This window comes from Ctenopharyngodon idella, chromosome 17 (genome assembly GCF_019924925.1).
Source record: "Ctenopharyngodon idella isolate HZGC_01 chromosome 17, HZGC01, whole genome shotgun sequence".
Classification (NCBI taxonomy): domain Eukaryota; kingdom Metazoa; phylum Chordata; class Actinopteri; order Cypriniformes; family Xenocyprididae; genus Ctenopharyngodon; species Ctenopharyngodon idella.
The window spans coordinates 1,349,501-1,375,630 of record NC_067236.1 but is presented as its reverse complement, the minus strand read 5'-3'; the positions used below and the strand labels follow the sequence as shown (position 1 = coordinate 1,375,630).

The 26,130-nt window shown below is 37.2% G+C and overlaps 1 protein-coding gene across 2 annotated transcripts; it reads left to right on the top strand.

The window, feature by feature from the left end:
- Positions 1-104: 104 nt before the first annotated feature.
- Positions 105-26,130, top strand: ephx2 (epoxide hydrolase 2, cytoplasmic). Of its 2 annotated transcripts, none has more exons than XM_051869237.1 (20): positions 105-265; positions 498-638; positions 2,275-2,359; positions 2,521-2,677; positions 2,771-2,961; positions 3,073-3,195; positions 3,333-3,401; positions 3,496-3,591; positions 4,648-4,726; positions 6,232-6,266; positions 6,358-6,384; positions 10,964-11,049; positions 11,179-11,290; positions 12,304-12,378; positions 14,686-14,728; positions 15,002-15,104; positions 16,524-16,593; positions 18,780-18,860; positions 19,140-19,198; positions 23,606-24,280. In XM_051869237.1, exons 2-20 carry the CDS (start codon positions 541-543, stop codon positions 23,673-23,675), a joined length of 1,659 nt encoding a protein of 552 aa, XP_051725197.1. In that variant the 5' UTR covers positions 105-265; positions 498-540; the 3' UTR covers positions 23,676-24,280. The 2 variants fall into 2 exon arrangements, with proteins under 2 accessions (XP_051725197.1, XP_051725196.1); XM_051869236.1 differs by lacking the exon at positions 23,606-24,280 and adding an exon at positions 25,197-26,130 and having other exon boundaries at positions 107-265.

Here is a 26,130-nt window from a genome sequence, read left to right as displayed (position 1 = left end):
ACCTTTATTGAGCGTCCAGGACCTACTCTAGTTTCAGCCAATCAGGTACGTGTATTTGGTGAGCGTCACGTTACGTGATTAATATTCAATTAGTTGTTCCGCTGCCATAGTATGACTGAAATATTCGTAAGTATTTATGCCCAGAGCCGGACTGTGTTTATGAACTGCGGCAGTATCAGTCCTCACAGCAGTAGTTTTAGAATTTGCCACCGGTACTGAGATTACTGTGGGTTCGCGATCTCTTTCAGAGTCTGCAGTGTATCAGGTAAATGTAGTAGGCTACTTTACTGAATTGAAATTAACTTTTTGGTAGCATTACGCAATGAGCTTTGTCCTGCGAACTTTTGTGTGTGTGTGTGTGTGTGTGTGTGTGTGTGTGTGTGTGTGTGTGTGTGTGTGTGTGTGTGTGTGCGTGCGTGCGTGCGTGTGTGTGTTTGTCCAGGCAGAAGTAAAAGTTTCTATAATGTTTTATCCTTTGTGTTTCTTATTTTGCACAGAGGTTTGTTAGTTTTGAATAAAAGGAAATAAAACTAGTTTCCAATGAAGAAGGCAGTGTTGTTTAGTTTGTGGGGTGGTGTTGTTACTCCTCATCTTGCCCAAACCTTTCAGAAGTTTGAGGAAACCACTGGAATTTCAAGGTATGACTATTATTTGTTTATTTAAATTATATAAATAAAATACTTTTTTTCGTGTGTGTGTATATATATATATATGTTTGCTACGGTAGTCGGTGTTATCGGTGTTCAGTCGCATCACTTGCCCACCGCGGCACCGAGGCAATTTTTTTTAACGCAATTAACGCAGTATCCGTTTTTGTGCGTTATATTATCAAGCTCTTATTCATGCAAATGCTTTTAAACCTTTCAAGCGCGACAAAAGAGAACGCGCTGTCTGTGAATGTCCTGCCTATGTGACACACAGACAACACGCGCCAGTATCGAGTTCTCTTCCGCGCTTGAACGAACCATAACACACACAAATTATGCCAAAATGTCCGTTTTGTCGAGTGTCCTCAAAAGAGCAGTCTTAAATGAGTTAAATTAAGTCTTAAATGAACGTAAAGATTTGTGAGAAAATGGGACGCGTGTCAGGTCCGCGTCGTGTGCAGCAGCGGCAGATCTTGTCATTAATGTTAATCAAAGAACAAAGGTAAGAGAGAGAATTACTCACTGATCTTGACTAAATAAATTTTTTAGCTTTAATAAGGATTAATCTATATTTAATCTGTGTAAGTTAGCCTACGTTAAAAAAAAGTTTTCATAAAATCATAGTCTAAAATGAATAAATACTTGAAATATATTTGACTTAATTGATTAACAAAAAGAAAACAGACAAATAGTCTAGCCTTTGCTGCTGAGTTTGATTTATTTTTGTGAGGCGCGGCACAAACACGTTCATGGAAAAGGAAACTCAGATGACAAAAAGCGCATGTTGTTTACTTTATTTTTCAAAAGCACAATGTTCTGTTGTTAGTATTAGTGTACACAAATAAAAGTACACTTCGCAGTATCGAAAAATGTCTTACTCATATCTATAAATTACGGAGTAGCCTATTTTATTTCTGCTAGTTGGAATCAGTTGAAGTGATCGCGCCGGCGCCTCACGTGCGCACACAACATATTCCAGTATTGCAAATTTGACATCGCAGCATGTTCATTATCAAAATAAAATACATATAAAAAGCTACACTGCTCATTTTCAATACTCCGTAGTACCCTATCTGTGCCGTTCAGCGTGACCACCGCTCCAATCTGGTTTGCCAAGCACATTTTTGCTCATGTGAAGAGGATGATTTTTTTTTCCGTCGATGTTGAAACGGGAGTGAAGTACAAATACTAGTTTGCATAATAAATTATAGTTCAGCATCCAAATACATTGCAAATATGGAAACATTTAAATTCGTGCCGAATGAGAGAGGTAGGCTGCGTGAGAACGCCGGTATTTACTTTCAGTTTCGCTTTTAATGAATTCGTTTTGTTAATAAACGTTCTATGTTTAATATAAGCGAGTTTGTTGTTGTACTGTTTTGTTGTGTTTTTCAGTAAGAATAATAATCCACCATTTAAGCAACTGCCGCTAATTTGAAAGTGAAAGTAAAATGCACACGTCCACACCGGCATTCATAAGCGATTTAAAAAAAAGAGGTGTGGAGGCCCCGCCCCCCGATGACACCGGTATTACCGGTGTTGTCACATGTCGATTAACCGGTGGGAAAATTTTCTCACCGTCACATCCCTATATTAAAATAACTTTAAAGTATGTGTTTTTCTCTAGGGGTTTCATAAAGAATGTGATTGCAAATCTTGGCAGTGAGAATGCTTTATATCGCTCAGAGAAAGGGAAAATCACCCTAACTCAGGTAATTTGTATTCATTCATTCATGCTGAGTATGATTAATCATTTTAGTCAGTTTTACTACAGCAGAAAATGTATTCACACATCTGACATGATATGCATCCAGTCTGCTTTAGTGCAACAAAAATATTTACTCGTGTGTCATTGGTTTGTGTTTACCTGCAGATGATTTCTGAGTTTGAAGCCGAGTGTCAGAAGGTAGCAGCCGATCAGGGTCTGTCTTTACCTGCCCTATTCTCAGCTCAGAAGCTTTTCAATGTTTTTGGTCAGGTAGAATTCAACAAGCCAGTTCTTGATGCTGCTGCCATTCTTCGGCGTCACGGTATGTTGCTTTTGCATTGCGAGATTAGATAAGAAATTCTAATGAAATGCCTTTTATCTTATTGTCAGAGGGTTTGTTGATTTATCTCTTAAGGCATTGCTACGTGCGTCCTGGCCAATGTCTGGGTGGATGACACCCCTCAGAGAGATGGCATCGCTCGGATTCTCTCTGTTTTGGAAAGCCGCTTTGACCTGGTTTTGCGATCCTGCCATGCTGGTGTCAGAATCCCTGAGCCTGACATCTTCAACAATGCCCTTGAGAAACTTGCTGTTAAACCTCAAGAAGTAGGTGCAGTAAATTATTTCAGAAGGACTGCAGGTCAGAAAACTGGCAGCAGATTCAAAGGCGGCTAGTTAAGGATGTAATCAGATGTTCTTTTAATTTACTCGTTTAAGGCAGTATGGCTGGATGTGGATGAAGAAAGTGTCAAGGCAGCTGAAGTTTTGGGAATAACGGCTGTTCAAGTCAAGGACATCACTGAGGCTCTTAAGGAAATCCAGAAGCTTACAGGAATAGAGGTAAGGAATTCTGACCCTAAACCATGCAATTCCTATCAAGACCATGTTGTTTTCAAAGCAATCTGCTGTGTCGAGGCTTTTGGGCCTCCAAAAAGATGCTATCGATAACCTAATATCGATAATGTTCTGCTTAACAGGTCACCAGTGACCTCCAGCCACCCATTTGTGATCCTGAAAATGTCTCTCATGGATATGTGACTATTAAGGTAATTCATGATGCTTATTTATGTCATAAAAAGTTCAGTGGCAATGTGTTATTGACAGAACGGGCCATAAAAAGGCTGTATTTCTGTTTTTCAGCCTGGTGTGAAGACCCACTATGTGGACATGGGAGATGGACCACCTGTTCTCCTGTGCCATGGCTTCCCTGAGAGTTGGTTTTCCTGGAGGTATCAGGTGAGGAACATCGACATTTCCAGCTGATGCAACCAAAAAACAGGCCTTTGAAGCTACTCTAAAAAGACAATACTGTCATTATTCAGCTCAAGACAGTTCAGTGTTGATTCAACTGTCTGGTGACCGATTTTTTATTTTCTTTTTTTCTTTCTTTCTTTCTTTCTTTCTTTCTTTTTTTTTTTTTTTTTTTAGATTACAGTGAAATGAATATTATATTTTAGTTTGATAATGTTTTTTATTTAATATTTTGTATTTTTAGGGGATTTTTATGGTAGTAAATTATTTTACGCTGTAATTATAATTCACTTTTTCAGCATAGACCTGAAAATGAAATTTCCAACTTAAACTGTCATAAATTTTGAATGCTTTAGAGAACAGACTCAATTTTGAGCTCTTTTCAAAGACGGCACTTGGCAAATTATTGCTGAAGTGGAAAAAGTTTTGAAAAGTTTACTTTAAAAAATTTACAGAATTTTATGTTTATTGTTATGAAAAATGCACAAAAATACTATTTTCAATTTTTATATGAAATATATAATTTCAGAAACACATTTTACTAAACAAGTTGTGTTCCAAATTTGAGCTTGATATCTCAAAAAATTAGCTTTCAGTAAGATTTTGTTTGGCCGCAGTACCAGATGTTTTCACTAGATGAAATTTGTCTCCCATTCATTTCCAATGCGGTCATTTTTGACCGCGAAGAGAACAAGTGTGACTATTTTTCAGGACCATTTAACCTTTTCGAATCATGTCCATGATTTTTTGTGCATTCATATAGCAAGTGCAAATATCGTTACCAAGTTTCATACCATTCCGATGAAGTAAAAAACTCTAAAAATACAAAACGTAAAATTTTTCGCTCAAAAAAATGACCGAAGAGCACCAGAGGGTTAACTTAAGTTCAATGACTGTTAAGTTTATCAGTTATGAAACTATTTCAAACCAATATAAATCACTTGCTTAGGCACGTTAGTGCTCTTTATTTCTATTTGACTTTAACTAATGGAACTTTATTGTAAAGTGTTACCATTGTTTTTCTTTATTGTTTCTCATCAGATTCCGGCTCTAGCCGATGCTGGTTTCAGGGTTCTGGCTCTGGATATGAAGGGTTACGGTGACTCCACTGCACCACCAGGTCAGTTATAATTATGATACAGTGTGTTTCATGCTTTATTTTGTTCTACTGATTTGTCTTTGCTGTGTTAGTCCAGTCTGTGTCTAGGTTTTGGATGGTAAAGTCGGCATTAAATGAAAATTCACCCACATATATTTTTAAATGTATGTTAAAGGTCCTATTGTAAACAGTTCATCCATGCACATGTTTTCATTTTTAAAAAATATTTTGACCTTTTTATAACTGGACAGGCCCGGCATCAGGACACACAAATTGGGGGGGGCATTTATATTTGTCAGTGGGGTCAGCAAACAAAATGAAATCGCTCTCTGGTTTTGGGGAGTTTCCCCCTTGGCTGAAATTGCATTCTCAGTTGAAATTGCGGTCTGCTCTGGAGTGGGGAGGGGGCACAGGAATACTTCCCTTGCCAGTTTTTGTCCCCTTTTAAAACTAAAAAGAAAGTATGACACATTCCTAACATTCCTGCCCTTAACCTGTGGTTAAAAACCCCAAAGCGAAGTATGAAAAGCCCTTAGTTGTATCCTAACCTATGACAACTACTAACTGCAATCCACAGAATCAGTACACAAACTTTGTGTACATAAACTTAGCTGGATACTTTATTTTTGCTCATTGTACATTAAAAATGCATAGTAAAAGGTTAAATGTTTTTTTAATTGCATCCTGTGGTCAAAGATGCTCAAGATACGGTTAATAAGCAATTCGGACTGGAAATTGCATTGCCTTATAAACAGCAGTTATGATAGGTTATGTTTTTTGATCTTGGAACATTTTTACTCTTTGAGAACTACTTTTTTTTTTTTTTTTAATTTTAACATCAGGTATATTTTTATGTTTTGTTTGTTTATGTTTTTACCAGCAGTAGCTTTCATCAGTGTTGGAAGTGTGCAGGACAGGTTTGAGTTTGTTTGAAATCGCATTAAACCCTAAAAAGTTTAATGGATCTTTGAAGTAAGCTACTCAAGTCAATGCATGAGTAAGAGATCCTGGGCGTGCCATGCGTTACTTGCTCAAATGCCAACATGCTTAAATGTCAACATACTTTCGCTTTAAAAGCAGCATGAATTTCCAGATAACTGAATAAATGCCCTAAGGGATTCTAGGACTCTTGTTTCCTTGTGATCACTGCAGCATCATGCTGAGAATGAAAACAAGCAGCATTGCTCTTTCCTATGTGCGTTGGGTCACTTCTGTGATGGGATTTGACATTTACTCAAGGGATTGTGTGTGGAATGACAGTGCATGTTTTGAACAGTAAGGTTGTGAGAGGCTGTGCTGTATTTTGAATATATGCTCAATGTAGCATGATCTCAAGGCCTTATTGCTTTTATAAAATGATTACAATGCAGTCAAAATATTAAGGCTATTTTTCATTAAAACTGTTATTAATTGTCATCCTTCTGATAGAGTATATAGTTAACATGTTAACTAACATTTATTATTATCAAATGAAAAGATACAGAACATAAATAAGCTCTATTTTATTCCTATCTCTGTCTGTACAGACATTGAGGAGTACTCTCAGGAACAGATCATGCTGGTAAGCAAAAGTTTTCCATTAAAAATTAGACACTGATCTGTTATGTTGCACAAAATTGATCATTTTTTTTCTCTCCCTCATGGCCTTTTAGGATTTGGTGACATTTTTGGATAAGATGGTATGTACTGTTTTTGCTTTCACGCATACATTTCATCAGGATTATTGAGGAAAACTATTTATTACATTACAGAATAGTGAAAAACTTTTGATGCAAGGCTGTGTCATGTTAGACATGTACTTAAAGGTTGAGACTCGAGAACCGGTTCTTAATATGAAGCGGTTTACATTAAAATACATTAGCGATTCCTGAATGTCTGCATTCCTTTACATAGCAGACAGAATAAAGTACTAAAATATACTGTTTCCTGTGTCTCTACTGAATCTACAGCACCACGGCAAAAGAAACGATGTTTTAACTGAGTTATGAGTTTGCAGTCTGAATTGAGAAGGAATTGACAGCACATAATTGGGTTGTCTGTGCTGGTTGCACATATCTACAATCCGTGAATAGATTAAACTTACGAGCCGGTTCCTTTTTAAGGCATAGAGCGAATGACTCACTCACTGCAAGTTATTTGTTTATATCAGGATCTCTACTTTCAGCACGCAAAAGAATTCTCAAGTGTAATCATATACTGTTAAATGCAATTGCATTTGTTTTGTTTTGTAAATGTTTAATCTGGAAAAAAAACAGCAGTTTTTCAGCACACAATATATAAAACTGCTTCTGCTCAGATAACACTGACGGGTTTAGGGAACGTTTGCAAGACACCGTTTTTTTTAACTAAAATTGGAAGTGTTTTGGGGGCCTGAAAATGCAAATTTCAGAGTGCAAGTTCTTAAAGGGTTAGTTCACTCAAAAATGAAATTTCTGTCATTAATTACTCACCCTCATGTCGGTCCAGACCCGTAAGACCCTTTGTTCATCTTTGGAACACAAATTAAAATATTTTTGATGCTTCCGTGTTTATGTCTGAACGCCAACTCATTATTGGTCGGCTCCTGCATCAGCAACACATGTAGCTGGCGTTCTGACATATAACACGGAAGCACTAAACTGCATTCACTGCATCAACTGTGTAAGAAACTGACAGGGTAGAGGAGAAATTGTTGAATAAAATCTTTGTTTTTGTTTTGTTTTTGCGTGCAAAAGTATTCTCGTCACTTCATAAAATTAAGGTTGAACCACTGCAGTCCCTATTTTAACAATGTCTTTACTACTTTTCTGGACCTTGAATGATGGTAGTTATGTTGCTTTTAATGGGGGATAAAAAAAAAAACTTGGATTTCATCAAAAAATATCTTAATTTGTGTTCTGAAGATGAAAGGTCTTACGGGTTTGCAACGACACGAGAGTGAGTAATTAATGACAGAAATTTCATTTTTGGGTGAACTAACTCTTTAAATGATACTGTTGTCATCTCAGTGTAAACTACAAAAAACATGAATGTGAAAACAGTGAGATATGTGCGTATATGTATTATGATGTGCGTATACGTATTACGTGTTCAGTCTGTAGGCGTGTAGTGTTTCTTTATAAAGTGACGTCACCAACTGGCAGCATAATACAGAGTTTTTAGTCATTTATGTGCAATTGCGCTCTCAGTTGAAATTGCGGTCTGCTCTGGAAGGGGGATGGCAAGGGGGGCACAGGGATGCCCATGGGGGGACAAGAAAAGATATGTCACTACTTCCATTTCCTCAAAACTTTAAAGTAAAGACACTGCACTTCTTAAAAGCAGTATTTGAAAGTATGGCACATTGCTAAGCACAGGGTTAAAAATGGCCTTAACCTGTGGTTAAAAACCCCAAGGCGAAGTATGAAAAGCTCTTAGTTGTGTCCTAACCTACAGTAAGACAACTACTATATACTACTGGATACTTTATTTTTGCTCATTGTACATTAAAAATGCATAGTCTTTCCAAGAAAGTCGTCAGGGTAAAGGGTTAAATGCATTTATGTGGCTCCGTGTGAACGGGGATCATTTTTGACAACATTGTCGTCTGTACGTGAAAACGCAAAGGACAAACGCAATAGCACATCGTTTTTTCGTAAATGTGCCCTTAGTTTTGTCTGAATGTAGAGATATTCTTTATACATTTTCAGTGTTGCTCATTATCATATCATTGAGCCCTGGTGTTTTTGCACCTTTCAAAATAGAACCTTGGGTTAACGGACATACTTATCTGAACTGAGGCTAAGTAACACAGTGAGAAAAAAACAAAAAAACAAGACCAGTTCCCCTTTTTCAAGCCATTTCATTTGAGTACAGTGTTTTTGTTTTTTAGATCAGTGTCATGCATGTGTTCACTGCTGTATGATAATGTTATCTGTCATTATTCACATTGGTACTTCTGCTTGAGTGAATGTGTGAACACTTGTTAAGGTGGTGTTGCACATTATTCCAGAACTGAGAGAGGCCTCAAACGAACGAGGCACTTTTTTTTCCAAAATTTGTCACATGAGAGACATGTGAGACATCATCCTGTAGGCCATATGAAGTACATTGATCACAGTGTCTTTGGTTCCATTTGGCTTGAGGTGGCGGCCAAGGACTTTCAAAATATGATGGTTTATCACCTTTAACAGGAAATATGAATGGTTGTGCTAGTGCTAGATCACTTATTATTATTGCAGTATTTTTGTCTAGACAGTTGCTCTATTCAGCTTTTGCTCAGCCGACTTTGCAGACATTACAAGTATGTTTGGAAAAACATGAAATTGTTTGCTGAACCACAATGTCTTGTGGTTCTATTGTTATGGTACACCATACAGCTTTTTGAAGAGCTTTTTGAAACTTTGTTATGATTCAGAAAGAACTGTATTACTGAATGCAGTGAACAAACCTGGAAAATACACTAGATAGTATGTAAAGGCCTCCTTCTAAGTTTTAACTATAATTTGGCTATAAGAAAAATGCAGACATGAGAAATGTGAATCATTGTGCTACAGGAAGTGATTATTCAAAAATTTGAGCAGGGGAAATTTCCGAAATTTGGTTAATTTGACACGGAATTTCGAAAATTTCCCCTGCTCAAATTTTTGAATTATTATTATTAATATTTTCTCTTTAGAAAGACAAACATAAATAGTGATGAAAGCCAAAATATTAAATGTCACAGATGTACATTTACTGAGTAATCCACTATTTTGTAGAGAGGGTCAAAATGAACATTTTCAAAATCTGTTGACTTTGACTCTGCAGTCTTTATTTCATTATATGTCAACGGTGACAGTTCAAAAATAGCAAAAAACACTTCTTGTGTTTATTGCCTCAAGTTTGCATGCCTGTAACTCAAGAAGTATTAAAGATATCTTAAGGCCCTCAATGGTTCAATGTCAGAGATATGGAGATCTTAATCCAGCTCCATGAGTAAATTGGTCAATTGTACACAAAAACCAAATGTGGGTCACTTTGCATAGAGCTGATACTTTTTTCTTTTAAAGAGGAATATCTAAAGAACAAATAATTTTTAAACTAGAAATGTATCTTGTGTTTTTCTATCAACTCAATTGCATAGAACATAACAGTCTGAGTGCCATAATTATTCCTTTTCCAAAGTTTACATGCCTGTAACTCTAAAAGTATTCAAGATATCTTAATATCCTTCTAGATTCTCATTCTTAATAAACTTTCCTTTTGAAATCTTCATTTTCAAGGCCTTGTATAGTTCAGTCCTATAGATATGGGGATCTCAAAGCAGCCCCATGTTCAAATTGTTGAATTTTACCCATTTTCAGTGATCGAAAACTAAACATGGTTCACTTTGCACAAAGCTGATACTTATTGCATTAAGATATATTTAATACTTCTTGAGTTACAGGCATGCAGACCTGAGGCAAAAAACACAAGAAGTGCTTTTTGCCATTTTTGATCTGTCACCGTTGGCATATAATGAAATAAAGATTGCTGAAGTCAACAGATTTTACTAATAGACCTACCAATCTCTGTGTAAAAATAAAATAATGATGCTGCCATCTTTCTAAAGTCATTTTTACACCCCTGTAAATAGGCTCCAAATCTCAGGTTTTGACCACCCACTACAAAATAGTGGATTACTCAGTAAATATATCATGTTGGTCTGAATATAATACGGACCTGGTTTTATGGAAAAAAAACAAAAACAAACAAACATTGTCTTATATTCGGAACAGTATGGTAATTGAAAATAAGAGCTTAATTGAAAATAATCATGAAAGTACATGCACATGTTACAATGTAAAACGTCCAATAGACCTAAAAATAGCTGTAACAAAATTTTGTGTTTGGGGAAGGAGGCGGGAACCGGCAAACGTTCAGTGTAACTTTAATTACCAAATAACAGCTGGAACCAGTGAATGTTTGTTCAACATACACTTTAATCCAAAAATAAAAAAACAACAAAAGGAAAATAAAGTGGCAGCCTCACGAAACCCTGCCACATATAAACATAAAAAAGTCCAGGCCTGGTCCTCTCTTGTCCTTCACTGTTGTCACTCCTCATTTTATCATTCTGGAGCTCCTCCATGGGACTCAAGACTGGTGTGGCGTGCAGGTGATGTACATTATTGTGGCCCTGCTTGCCACAATAACATATATTTTTTCATAGTTTTCTTTTGATTTTGAACTGAAATATGATTTCTCATGTCTTGAAATTCACCCAGTTTGATCACTATTGCATAGATGAGTTCATAATTTAGTCTTTGCGCTCTTCAGGGCATCCCTCAGGTCACTCTGGTGGGCCATGACTGGGGCGGTTCTCTGGTGTGGAACATGGCTCAGTATCATCCTGAGAGAGTGAGGTATTACATTTCAGGGAGAGAATCATTAACAAAATGGTTAAAGAATATATGCACAACATACTGTTGTGCACATTGAACAGACAATCACACTTTTGCTTCCCATGCTAATAATTTTCTTTTGACATGCAGGGCTGTGGCGTCTCTCAACACACCCCTTTTTCCTGTGGATCCAAAAACAAATCCAATGGAGAAACTCAAAGCCATGCCAATCTTTGATTACCAGATATATTTTCAGAAGCCTGTGAGTAATATCACCATTTACTTATGTGATGTTCATGATGCTAAGCAATTATACACTGATCAGGTATAACATTGTGACCACTGACAGGTGAAGTGAATAACACTGATTATCTCTTCATCACGGCACCTGTTAGTGGGTGGGATACATTAGGCAGCAAGTGAACATTTTGTCCTCAAAGTTGATGTGTTAGAAACAGGAAAAATGGGCAAGTGTAAGGATTTGAGCGAGTTTGACAAGGGCCAAATTGTGATGGCTAGACAACCGGGTCAGAGCATCTCCAAAACTACAGCTCTTGTGGGGTGTTCCCGGTCTGCAGTGGTCAGTATCTGTCAAAAGTGGTCGAAAGAGGGAACAATGGTGAACCGGCGACAGGGTCATTGGTGGCCAAGGCTAATTGATGCACGTGGGGAGCAAAGGCTGGCCTGTATGGTCCGATCCAACAGACGAACTACTGTAGCTCAGATTGCTCAAGAAGTTAATGCTGGTTCTGATATAAAGGTGTCAGAATACACAGTGTATTGCAGTTTGTTGCATATAAGGCTGCATAGCCGCAGACCAGTCAGGGTGCCCATGCTGACCCCTGTCCACCACCGAAAGCGCGAACAGTGGGCACGTGAGCATAAGAACTGGACCACGGAGCAGTGGAAGAAGGTGGCCTGGTCTGATGAATCACGTTTTCTTTTATATCACGTGGATGGCCGTGTGCGTGTGTGTCGCTTACCTGGGGAACACATGGCACCAGGATGCACTATGGGAAGCCAGTGGAGGCAGTTTGATGCTTTGGGCAATGTTCTGCTGGGAAACCTTGGGTTCTACCATCCAAGTGGATGTTACTTAGGAAGGTGGTCATAATGTTATGCCTGATCGGTGTAAATATATAATAATAAGCTGTAACAAATGTATTACTCATTGTTAGTTAATGCATTAACTAATGTTAACTATAGGGACCTTCCTGTAAAATGATACCATTTACATTTATTTGTGCATATAAATATTCTTTTATTTTGTATTAGGGTGTTGCAGAGGCTGAAATGGAGAAAAACCTTGAGCGAACCTTCAAACTGATGTTCTATGCAAGTACTGAGATTGTAAGTTTCAGAGTTTAATTTAACATTAATTCAACTTATTTCTTTAGAGTTTGATACAAAGCAGACAGTTCATAGTGATCATGTCTGTTAAGCTCTGATCAGGAAAAAAACACCATAAAAGTGATTTGGTATATGCACTAATTTCCTGTAAGCCTTATGATAGCATTGTCTTCTTTTCTGCGTGTGTGTTTGTGAAATAAATCTTTTAACAGGGGTTCTTGGCTCAAAAATAATGTTCTAGTCACCTGTGTGTATTTATGAAGATAAGACCCAGATTTCCCTATAATCATAATCTTGCCAATATCTTAATAAGTGGTTCAAAAGAGCCATTATAATTCATGTTGCACTAGCAAACAGGAACCTTGTGCATGAGTAAAATTCTTCCTTCATCTGTAGTGACACGGTTATCCGTTTACATTTACATTGCTTATCGCCGGCATCAAAAAGCCAGCGCCGATGGAGATCAAAGAGCCGAGTTGTACGGTTGGTGCTGAATGACCCAGCATCATAATGAGGGCCACTTAAAGGGCTCCCATCCGGGACTTTGATCCTGGACTAATGAATCACAAACAGCAGGCCGGCCATCACTCAGGCGCAGGTAGCCACACGCCGCATCTTAATGACTGTGTGGGCTGCGGTGTCGGGGCAGACGGGGATCTCTAGACACAATCCCCTTCTGCTGCACGTCCTATCCATAAAATGAGGAAATCACCGTGGAGGAGGAGACACAAAGTGACTAAATGCATTCACACATATCAATGATCAATGCCATTTATCCAACAAGGAGACACTTTTTAAGCACTAAACATAAATTGTGAATGACTTTGTATTTTTTTATTTTCATTGGCAACATCAAGTATTACGATTTTTTGGTTGCTAAGTCTTTGTGAAATTTTGGTCTCTATATATGCAAGTTTTTTGTTTTTTTTTTGCCCATTTTATGGTCGACCATGTGAAAATTGAAAGTCTGATCACTTAGAAAAGTAATAGCACAGCTTTCCTCAACCAGCTGCACATTTTAAGGTATCATTCACGTCCTTGCATGTATTGTGCATGTCGCATTAAAAAAAGAAAGGAGTCTCTTAATGCAAAAAATCTGATACACTTCCAGTGAAGGAGGGACCAGAGTCATATTTAAAAACCGGAATATCATAGAGACTTGGGCAAACACCCTAGAAACCATATAGTAATGTGCTAAAAAAAAAAAAAACACCCGGAATCAGTGGTGTTATTGTAATCTAATACTATTAAAAATATAGTTAATTAAAATAAAGCGGCAATATTAAATTCAAAATATTAATAAATACTATGATAGTATACAAATAATAATAAAATAACAATGGCAAGTAGCAAAGGATTTTTACTGTATTATTGTAGTATTCTTACTGAACTTAACAAATCCCACTGAACAATTCAATCGTGAATTGAATCGATCGCATCTGTTCTCGAGTCAATAACTCAGTAATTCAAATGATCTGGTCAGAACCAGTCTTCATTAACTGAATTCACAAGTTTGAAGCCCTGGGTATACTTCGTTTTTTTTATGCGTATGCTAGTGTCGAACGCACAGCCTTGGAAAGCATACTTCATTTGACTCGTACGCATACACAGGCGTTTGACGCATGCGCAGTTTTGAGCAATCTCTTGTCACGAGTTACAGCTCATTTAAACATCTTTGTAATCTTTCATGCTAGAGTTGTACAAATGAGGGTACTTTTTTGACCTCTTCTCTCGTCTATACAGGCCTCCATTGTCGCTGTAGCTTGCATGCATTCCGATCTGTTCTGTTTATGCAGCTTTCTTTGACTACCTTGTGAATTGACGCACCCAGGGCATGGTTGCCACCTTGTGGATAGACTAATCACTGCACACACACACACACACAAAAAATAATGTGCGACCTGTGCGTATAAGTACGCGTAGTTACAAAAATCTGGCGGTGTGCGTACAGTATGCGCATAATCTTCTGATGACAAAATTGGCGTCATGCGCACTGTACGATGACCCTCGCATACAGGTAAAAAGTGAGCTATACTTTGGGCTTCACTCAATATGAGCCAAGAACGGGAGGTCCTCGGAGCTTGAGTGCGCGTGATTGGTGCGAAAAGTAAGAAATAAGTTAAGGGCGAGCTGTTTAGGCCTGTTGCCTGGAATGCTTGAATTTGCACATGTCCAAATTTGTGTATTACCTGAGCTAAAAACTAAAAATAACATTAAAGGTAGGTTAAGCAATGTTTTTCATAAACACTTTTTGTTATACTGGTTGAAAGGCATCCACCTGCAATATCTTCTCTTTAAATTCTGCAGGATGGATTTCCTAAGTTAAACACTGCTGGAGTCTGCCAGAGAGGTAAGAAAGTACATCAAATTGTGACTAACATTTGGAATTTGTATTAGATGATGAACAATGGAGAGTGATTGGCAGCATCATTAGCTTCAGCAATTAAAATGACTTCTATTATTCAGTCAGCTTCTGATTTGGTTTAATGTTTTTGTATTGAGAAATGAATGCAAGTTTGATTCGAGTCGCACTCGAGAAGAACTGTGCACTGAACTTCACAAGCCCACATGAATGCGCTGGCCTTATTGTTGTGTTTTCCTTGTGTGCTCCTTTGTTTATCAGGTGGATTGTTTGTGGGGTCGCCTGATGATCCGCCCCGCAGTGCTATTCTGAGCGAGTCAGCTCTCCAGTACTACGTTCAGCAGTACACCAAGAGCGGCTTCAGGTACACTGAGAAAATGGGCTTTGAAATTTTTGTGTGTGTTCTTTTGCGAATGTGATTTACTAAAGTAGGACATGTTGGTCCTGGAACAACCTTTACCAAACTATCATTTCCGTCTGATTTTAAGTGGCGGTTATAATTGAGGGTTGAGGTTATGATTGATATCAATGGTCCAATAAAGGATATTGTTTAAGGCAGTTGGATAATGCTATTCGTGAACGAGCTCTTCAATTAACCAGTAAAATCATTTCTTAGTCAACAACTCACTGATTCAAATGATCCAGTCAGAGTGAGTCTGCAGTTAACAATTCACTGAATTTAAAGGGATAGTTCACCCAGGAATGAAAATTCTGTCATTTACTCACCCTCAAGTTGTTCCAAACCTGTATGAACTTCTTTGTTCTGTTGAACACAAAGGAAGATATTTCGAAGAATGTCAGTAACCAAACAGATCTCGCCCCCCATTTACTGCCATTGTAGGAAATATAAATACTATGGTAGTCAATGGGGGGCGAGATCTGTTTGGTTACTGACATTCTTCCATTCTACTTGAGGGTGAGTAAATGTTGACAGAATTTTCATTTTTGGGTGAATTATCCCAATTTTTGGGTGAATTATTAAAAGTCTTCAGGAGTGGGCAAAAGTGATGTCTGAAAGGAATGTTCACTTTTTTTATGTTCCTACAAGTTCAATTAAACCATCAAAATATGAGGACATTTTTTTTTATTTTAAAATTTTAATTATTTTAAATATGAAGGAAAAACAAAACACTAAAACTTGGTTAATTAGGTTGAATAGGTATTTATCAGACAAAATTATTTGGCAAAAACTACAAACTACAGCTACAGGTTTTATTTTACTATGCAGAAAATGCATAGAAAAACAAAAAGCTCATAGGAAAAAGCATACATTGACTACAACATAATCAGTTATTAATATTTCATTGGTTCTCTCTTGTTTTTTTATGTGTTCATAAATTCGTTGTATGACAGCCTACTAAGCAATGTTTACAAAATCTTTGACAATTTTTTAATATTTAAAAATATTCTATCTATCTATCTATCTATCTATCTATCGATCCATCGATCTATCTAACTATCATCTATCTATCTCTGTCTGTAGTTTTTTTTTTTTTTTTGTATCTCTGAATGTGTTACAGCAAGTCTAAATATGTGCAGATGAGATTTCAGATGTTGAATTTCAGCTTTTTCCACACAAAAAAGATAATTATTTTATTTAGATAATTAATTTATTTATATTTTTAGTAATAATAATAAGAAAAGAAACCATATGGGTTTGGAAAGACAGAATTTTTATTTCTTTCTGTGAACTAAACCTTTAAATTTCAGGCACTGATAATATATGCATGCTCATGCACATGGTGGATGACATGTTGTCACTGAGGGTCTTGTTTTGTCCCAGGGGTCCTCTGAACTGGTACCGTAACGGGGAGAAGAACTGGCATTGGATGAGTTCCAGGCCAAGGGGCAAGGCAAGTGTCCTCATCGTGCTCTAGCTCTTTGCCAGCAAACCAGATCTCTGACACCATCACTGTCAGAAACACCTCAGTGTCCCTTATTCCAGCAAATCCACGGCACATCTACTGCATTCATGTGGCCTGAGTGGAGCAGATGGTGTCTGTTCCCTTTGCCCCAACATCTGCTCCTCCATTACTTGAGCTCAAGTGTTTTAACTCTGGCTGCATCATTCATAAATGTGTCTTTATTAGGGAGGGGAATCAGGGTTCTTCCTCAATTTTTTTTCTTTTTCATTTTTAAAAAATACCAATGCAAATTGATTGATGCTGTTAAATGTTGTTTCATGCAGTCAAACTTGATATATCTTAAGAAATTCTTATGAAGTCATGATATTAAGCATATATATATATATATATATATATATATATATATATATATATATATATATATATATACATATATATATACAATGGGTACGGAAAGTATTCAGACCCCCTTAAATTTTTCACTCTTTGTTATATTGCAGCCATTTGCTAAAATCATTTAAGTTCATTTTTTTTCCTCATTAATGTACACACAGCACCCCATATTGACAGAAAAAAACAGAATTGTTGACATTTTTGCAGATTTATTAAAAAAGAAAAACTGAAATATCACATGGTCCTAAGTATTCAGACCCTTTACTCAGTATTTAGTGGAAGCACCCTTTTGATCTAATACAGCCATTTGTCTTTTTGGGAAAGATGCAACAAGTTTTTCACACCTGGATTTGGGGATCCTCTGCCATTCCTCCTTGCAGATCCTCTCCAGTTCTGTCAGGTTGGATGGTAAACGTTGGTGGACAGCCATTTTTAGGTCTCTCCAGAGATGCTCAATTGGGTTTAAGTCGGGGCTCTGGCTGGGCCATTCAAGAACAGTCACGGAGTTGTTGTGAAGCCACTCCTTCGTTATTTTAGCTGTGTGCTTAGGGTCATTGTCTTGTTGGAAGGTAAACCTTCGGCCCAGTCTGAGGTCCTGAGCACTCTGGAGAAGGTTTTCGTCCAGGATATCCCTGTACTTGGCCGCATTCATCTTTCCCTCGATTGCAACCAGTCGTCCTGTCCCTGCAGCTGAAAAAAACCCCCACAGCATGATGCTGCCACCACCATGCTTCACTGTTGGGACTGTATTGGACAGGTGATGAGCAGTGCCTGGTTTTCTCCACACATACCACTTAGAATTAAGGCCAAAAAGTTCTATCTTGGTCTCATCAGACCAGAGAATCTTATTTCTCACCATCTTGGAGTCCTTCAGGTGTTTTTTCATGTGTCTTGCACTGAGGAGAGGCTTCCGTCGGGCCACTCTGCCATAAAGCCCTGACTGGTGGAGGGCTGCAGTGATGGTTGACTTTCTACAACTTTCTCCCATCTCCCGACTGCATCTCTGGAGCTCAGCCACAGTGATCTTTGGGTTCTTCTTTACCTCTCTCACCAAGGCTCTTCTCCCCCGACAGCTCAGTTTGGCCGGACGGCCAGCTCTAGGAAGGGTTCTGGTCGTCCCAAACGTCTTCCATTTAAGGATTATGGAGGCCACTGTGCTCTTAGGAACCTTAAGTGCAGCAGAAATTTTTTTGTAACCTTGGCCAGATCTGTGCCTTGCCACAATTCTGTCTCTGAGCTCTTCAGGCAGTTCCTTTGACCTCATGATTCTTATTTGCTCTGACATGCACTGTGAGCTGTAAGGTCTTATATAGACAGGTGTGTGGCTTTCCTAATCAAGTCCAATCAGTATAATCAAACACAGCTGGACTCAAATGAAGGTGTAGAACCATCTCAATGATGATCAGAAGAAATGGACAGCACCTGAGTTAAATATATGAGTGTCACAGCAAAGGGTCTGAATACTTAGGACCATGTGATATTTCAGTTTTTCTTTTTTAATAAATCTGCAAAAATGTCAACAATTCCGTGTTTTTCTGTCAATATGGGGTGCAGTGTGTACATTAATGAGGAAAAAAAATGAACTTAAATGATTTTAGCAAATGGCTGCAATATAACAAAGAGTGAAAAATTTAAGGGGGTCTGAATACTTTCCGTACCCACTGTATATTATTTATTTATTTGTGAAATTGGTGCATTGTTTTTCATTCAGTTTTTTAAGACTGTCAAATCTGATTTGGTCAGTAGAAGGTACATCATTTAAAATGCTTCTGCCATTACAGATCATGATGCCAGCTTTAATGGTGACCGCAGGAAAGGACCCTGTTCTTCTGCCAGTCTTTGCCACAGGCATGGAGAAGCTGGTGAGACGGCTTTTGTTATTCTTTCATTATGTTAATTCTGCGTTCACATCTTGTCGAAATTACCATAATCATAACTTGGAGATTTTTACTCTGAGATGTTGATGTCTGCAGACTCACAAATTATTAGCATCTAAGGCAAGTGTAGAATTACTAGACAAAGACATGAATTGCGGTAATTCAGACATTTTGCATAAACGCAGTATGAGATTGCATGTGTGATGTCATTCATGTGTGATGTCATTCAGCTAATCTGATGTCTTGTATGTTTTCTGATTGAAGGTCCTCAACCTCACCAGAGGCCACATTGAGGAGTGCGGACACTGGACTCAGATGGAGAGGTAAGGGTCACTGTAAACTCTAAAAATGTTTGTGCCCCTGTTTTCTCCACAAAAAAAAAAAGTAACTTCCTGAAGGAAGTCATTCCTGTCATTGAAGAACTGTCTTTTATTAGTTAAAGAGATTTTACAAAAGACTAACAGGATGGAAAGTGATATTGAGAACTCCATTGATCGCTGGTTAAAACAACATTCCCAAGATGTTTTCTTTTATTTGAAGAAAGAAAAAAAAAACATTTGGAATATCTTAGTAAAATGCAGGTTTTTAGAAGTTTATTTTAAAAGTAGCACCGCTTAAACCAAAGTAGTGCAATGATTAAATATTCACTCTTATGATTACTTAACTGTGATTTGCATCTTTATAAATTGATTTTATTTTATCCACCATATGAAGGGATTAAATATGATGGAGACATGAAAATGTAGTGCATAACAAGAATGACTTATTAGAGATGTATTGATATTAAAATTAATCAAACCATATAGCCACAAGCTACACGCATGGATGGCTCTAAATTACATGGTGCTGCTTAAATGTCAGCAAGGCATCAGGAATACTTGGTTTCCAGTAAATTGGAGAGAGAGAAAAAAAAATTGACGGACTGTCTGACCTGTAGTACTTTAGTTCTCTCTTGTGTAATGATTAATAGAATAAAATAGGTTAATACAATGTCAGGTTAGGTTAGCTGGCTCACGTGGGTGATGCATGTTTGAGTCTTACATTTTCTGAAATGTTCATCCTTCTTGTCCACATCATTTCTTGTTGTAACACAGCACTGTTTTACTTGGTCAAAACAATCATACTAATAATACGTTTGAGTGTGTTGAATGTTATGTTATAACGTTACTCTGTGCGTTCACTCAGTGGCTGGTATGAGACACTTGTTGTACACTGCATTAAGCTAGATCGATATTAGAATAACATATTCAAAAAAGCTGGATGACTTGTGCTGATTATGCTATGTTAGCCACTTGACACAACAGCACTGTCTCTGAGATAGTGTTTCAATGGTTTCTACGGAGATCCAGGGTAATGCAGATATGACGTAACTGATAGGTGACTCAGCCGTTACACTGGTTAAAATAGCTGATTTCTCTGGATTTAAACATTGTTGAAAACATTTGGGATAATGTAAGTACATAAGTCAACAAAATATATAACATTGTTCTAGGGCTTTTGGATATTTTAATCCAAAAATCGTACATATTTTGCCTTTAAGCAATATCACACCAGCAACGAGTGCAATATCACACGAGTGCTGTTTTTTTTCCCCCCAGTAACACAAGTGGAAATGCGATACTGATTTTATACAACAGTTCCATAATAAGCATATAATAAGCAAATAATATTGTGTTATGTTTTAGACACAATATTGTCTGTTTTTGTTACCTATAAAGCCAGAGCAGAAAGATGTGCGTCTCCGAGCAACACAGCATTTTTTTTGTTTTGTTTTGTTTTTTGAATGAATTCTAGTTTTGAACAAACCGGGTGAACCAATGATTCAATGGCCTATTCATAAAGTATTCAGCCATTTAAATGAATAAAATTAATGAATGACTAAATGACTTACTCATTTAGACATTTACCGCCACCTACTAGCAGTTTTAGTTTTTTATTTAGAGCCTTATTTCATATTCAAAAAACAAAACAGTTTTATATTCCATATAAATAAAAACCCCAATAAAGGTGTAGTTCACCCAAAAATGAAAATTTTGTAATTTACACACCCTTATGGCCTCCACGGCAAATGTTATGTAAAAAAATCTATGCTGAATCAAATACAATATATTTCTTTGTAAAGCTACTTTTTGTAATGCTATCTTTTGGGGGTAATTTCTCATTAAAATAAATCCAAAAAAAAAAAATATATATATATATATATATATAGTATTTGTAAATTATATCCTTTTTTATGTGGATGAAATATGACCCAGACATGTTTTTGTCATGTTAAAACCCTGGAAATGTACATCAGCAACATGTTCAGGATGTTTGTGTCAAAAGACTATTATTTTCTGACAGACTATTACTCATTGTCATTTATAAGCCTTTTAGAGCTCTTTTTATTTGGCGTTACACCAGCCCTGAGCATGTTAGACTACTAAGATGAAGTGAGTCAATCACCGGGTAGCACACTTTACACTTTACCATTCAGTGTTTCTTACAGAGGAGAGCATTTACCATCAGGTCTGGTGTAGACATTTGGTTTTAAATGAAGGATAGATCGAATACAGGATTTCCATCATTGAAAAGGGTCAGGCCAGGTTTAGATTGTATAACACCATCACCTCGGTCAACCAACCAATCACATAAATCACAGTAATGTGACACTGATGGACACATCCAGTTCACCCCAAGGTTAAACGTCCACATAGAGAAAAAACGTTCCTCATTAAAGATACAAACCCAAAACCACTAGAACTCCCATCTAATAACGTAGGATGAATCTCACATAATCTGTCACAAACCCATCCAGGTCTCATTTCACACCATAATCAACGGAATGAAATTATGTTGCATTTTATAGGCTTTTATAGTAAGGGGCGTCAGTAGAGGAATTTTAATGTTAAGTTTTTAAATAGCTGACCTGTTTCCAATGCTTTTCCATTAACTCATTTACTGTGAAACTGCTTTTCTAAAAATGAGCCATGGTGTTGGTCGAAGGGTGAAATGTAACTTGCACGCCTTTTAAAGTGTGAAAAATGCCTGGAACTGTTGGACGTTGTTGTCAAATATACACGTCAAAAATGGAAACCAAACCCAACTGATGCTTATCTCACAACACCAACTGCTCTTTCCATTCAGGTCATTGTGCGTTTCAAAGCTTTATTCAGTTAAACCAGGCTGTTTCAGATCAGATTTTGTTGGTTTGTATATGCGTATCTTCTGTTTTTCGCAATAACAATTTTAGTCACATATTGACTGTGGAAAAACTTGCCACCACAATCCTAGAGTGTCACCACACTGCAAAAACTGATACAAAAAAAGTATTTTTGGTTGTTTCCCTTGCAAATATCTAAACATTATTAAATCAAGATAACACAGAAGTAAAATCACTGAAGAAATAAAGTCTTGTTTTTTGAAAAAAAAAAAAAAGTATCAATAATAAGTTTGTGTAAAAAAACTGACAAAAAAAAATTCTCAGAAAAAAAACTTAATTTAAAAGGTTTATTTTTCTTACTTTTCTTATAGATTTTTTTCTTGTTTTAAGCTCACTTAATTTTGATACATTTTTTGTAGTTGTTGATTTAAGAATGTTTAGATATTTGTACTGGAAAATAAGCCAAAAATACTAAGAAAATTATTGGTTACACTTTATTTTACAGTATGTGTACTTGCAGTGTACTTAACCAAGAAAGTACTGGTAATATAAGGTAACTACATGGATTAAGGTTAGGTTTAGGAGTCAGGGTTAGTACCTAGTTATAACCCAGTTGATGTACATATAGTATGTACATGCGGAACAGGACTGTAAAACAAAGTGCTACCAAATTATTTTTGCTGTGTGAATCTGTCTTCTCAAACATAATGGTAATGTTCTGGTTGGTAATGTGCATCTAATTACCCTTCCTACTATCAGAGCAGAGCGTGATTTAACCGTCCTCTCCACACTGACCCGAGGGCTGCATAAGTTGACCCCTACAGCCGTAAATTATATTAACATCTCTTGACCCTTCCACCTCCATCAACCTCTCCACCCTCCACTGAACTTCAGCAATCAATTGATGAACACTGACGTTCTGAAGCTGTAAGAAAATGCCTTGCTTCATTTTCAAAACAGGACATGTGATTTGACCCCGTGACCCCATAAGACAATGACACCCGTGTTGTGAAGAAGATTTTTATGCGTCTCTGAACTTACACACTGGGTCAGAGTGGGGGTTTTCTCTTGTGGAGCTGGTGTGTGGTTACTATCTTTTACTATAAGATCGGAAATGTGTTAACTGAGGTTTGATAAATGTGATGAGATTTAAATAAAAGTGTTTGCTTTTTTAAAAGCACTAACAGTAAATATTAATGTTCAGTGTGCGCTAACCCGGTAAAGCCTGACATATGAAAAGATAGTGTCACGTTAGTTTCAGTTAGTTTTGAGTTCGAGGGAATGAAAGTGAGCCACGCCCACCCTCCCGCCACTGAGACTGAGTACCAGCTAGACTCAATGGACATTTTTCAAGAGACTGAAGAGTTACATCCCTTCTACCCAATGAACTCACCGGTATGTCAATCATCGTCTTCAGTCTTGTTAACCCCGCCCAGCCTCCCTCTCCCACCACCTCTCCTAGCACCTCTCCTAACTGCTGTTGGTAGCATTTTGCTTTTTATTGGATTCTGTTCATCTCTCTATGCCCGTCCTCAGTCCTCAGCCACTGATACCACCCAGTCTTCATTGTCTCCCACTGGTCCCACAGTTTCACCTCCTCTCAGTGGCATGGTTCCACCTTGGACCTGCGAGGAGCCAATCCCTCCTGGGCGGTCTGAGCCCGTGGCTCCGCCTCCAGCCTCGGAGTGCTCAGACTCACCTCGACCTGTCGCCCTGGCTCCTGCGCTCCTTCCTCCCTCGACCTCGCCGGGCTCCCTCGGACCATCGGCTCAGCCTGGGTCAGATCTCACCACTCCTCCGCTGCGGACTTGCGGGCCGTCCGCTGCCCTCCACCCCTAGCTCCACCTTCTCTCAGTCTTCACCTTCAGTTTTCGTGGACGTTCAGTTTTGTTTTCATTTGTCATGTTCCTTTGTTTGAGTTCCCGCCTGTCTTCTGTCTCCATGGTTTGAGTTCTCGTTATCATTTAGCTAATTAGTTATTATTTGTGTATCATTTAGCACCTTGTTATCTGCCCTACTTGAGTTCCTTCCTTTCTTTTGTTCTTTGTCCGGTCTCGTAGCTACTTATGTGTGTGTACCCTGATGCCTGTTCTGATTCCTGTTTGGATTATTATATTAAACTGTGTTTGAACTTGATTCGTCTTCGAGCACACAGCGTTACAGATAGTCAGAAAAATCTAATTTTATTACAAATAAATGTTTTTTGTTGATACATCAGGCTTTAATTGCCCATATCATATAAAATAAAAGAATATGGAGCTCATTCTTGTGTAAAAAACACTGGTTTATTTTCAGAGGCCCAAACTGAGCAAAAATATGCAATTTAGTGCAGATGCTGACATTTATATGGCCAAAAAGTAAAATGAAATTCTGATAGGTTGTAATGTAAATCAATGAGATCTTTATAACAGTATAACAGACTACATATATACATGCATATAAATATCATCTGTCATATATTTCCTAATAATGTAAGATGATATTTAAATGTGTAGGTTTATGATCAATGCTCTAGTTTTAAAACATGTGCAATACATTATAATGATGATTGAAGGATGAACTAATAAACCTTCCTCAAAAGCCTGATATATTTGAAACATTTTAACATGATTTTTCTGAATAATGATTTGCTAATCAAGTAAATGTAAGTTGCTTTAGTCCAGTAATTGTTTGCCTTGAAATATAACTAACAATACAAAAGTTCTTCTGTTTACTTAATAAAGATAGTAAAGATTTCACAGCAAAAAAAACAACAACAACAAAGAAAACAAACAAACATGTGAACCATGAGCTGAAGGTGGACGTTTTTACACTTTATACCAACAGGCCTTTTACTTGCTAAAAAAGTATAAACTATCAATCAGACAACATAATATAAAGCATGTAGTAGACTGAGTATGCATATATTTCACCTTTTCTACAAACATCATACATTTTGTGTCAGCAGCATCTGTCACTATGGCATTGGTTTTTCATCAAAGTTTGGATTATGTTGATCATTCAAAGGCCTTAGATATTTATGTAACAAATATAATACAGTAGGCTTTCTAGGGTTAATGATTTAAGCCTTAGCATGAGCCATAGTAATAGAAAGATCACTAATTATTTTAATGCCATAGTCATTTCTGGTTCTATCACGTGATCATATTAGTCCAATCTCTTTGCTTTTCTCTCTTCAGGCCTGCAGAGCTCAATAAGATCCTCATCTCCTGGCTGAAGGAAACACACCAGAAAGCCTCTATCCCTGTTCATCCCAAGTTATGAGACGATGGTCTTGATTTAACTATGCACGGATGAATGAACCGGCTCAGCTGAAGTGGCGCAAATGTCCAGGCTTGCTGATTGCATTATAATTGCCCATTGTCATTTCAGTGAATTTCAGTAGTCCTCTGCTTTACATATGAAGTCTTTTGTAATATGCTGCAATAATGAAGATGTAAAACAAAAACAAAAAAACAAACAAAAAAAAGAATCAGTAATGCTTTTTACAAAAATCATCAAAAGTATTATGTTTGCTACAAACATTGATATTGGTGACTGATATCGACCAGGCCAATTACTGTAATTGGCCATTTTTTGATTAGCAACATCAGCAATATAATTTAATAATTGAATCTAACAGAACTGTGCTGGTTGGCTGTTTAACAGAAGTGGTCATTTCTGTGTAGTGTCAGTTCTAGAAACTAATTTCAGTGATATCACACTTTTTGCAGATTAAATTTTTTTTTTTATGTGTGTACCTTGCGTGAAATAGAGTGGTGCAGGTTTGACGTCAGAACCCGGAAGACTAATTCACCAATGGTTCTATGGGGTTTTGATAATGGGCTTTTTCAATTTATGAGTAAAATAAATCCTGTGGTAAAAATAACTTGACTATACTTTGACGTTTTGTTCTACAACCTAAATTACATGCACCTATAGTGAAAATTTGAATTTTGAAGCAGTTATGTTCATTTTAGAAAATGTAAGTTTTTTAATAAGTAACTAGATAAGACCGCTTGTGGTGTGAGTATGTGCAGTGTATGCTGTAGAACAAGCAGACTAAAACTCTTAGTCAATAATAGTCTGATTTCCACCTTTCAGTTATGAATAAACCTGAACTCTTAAAACGTC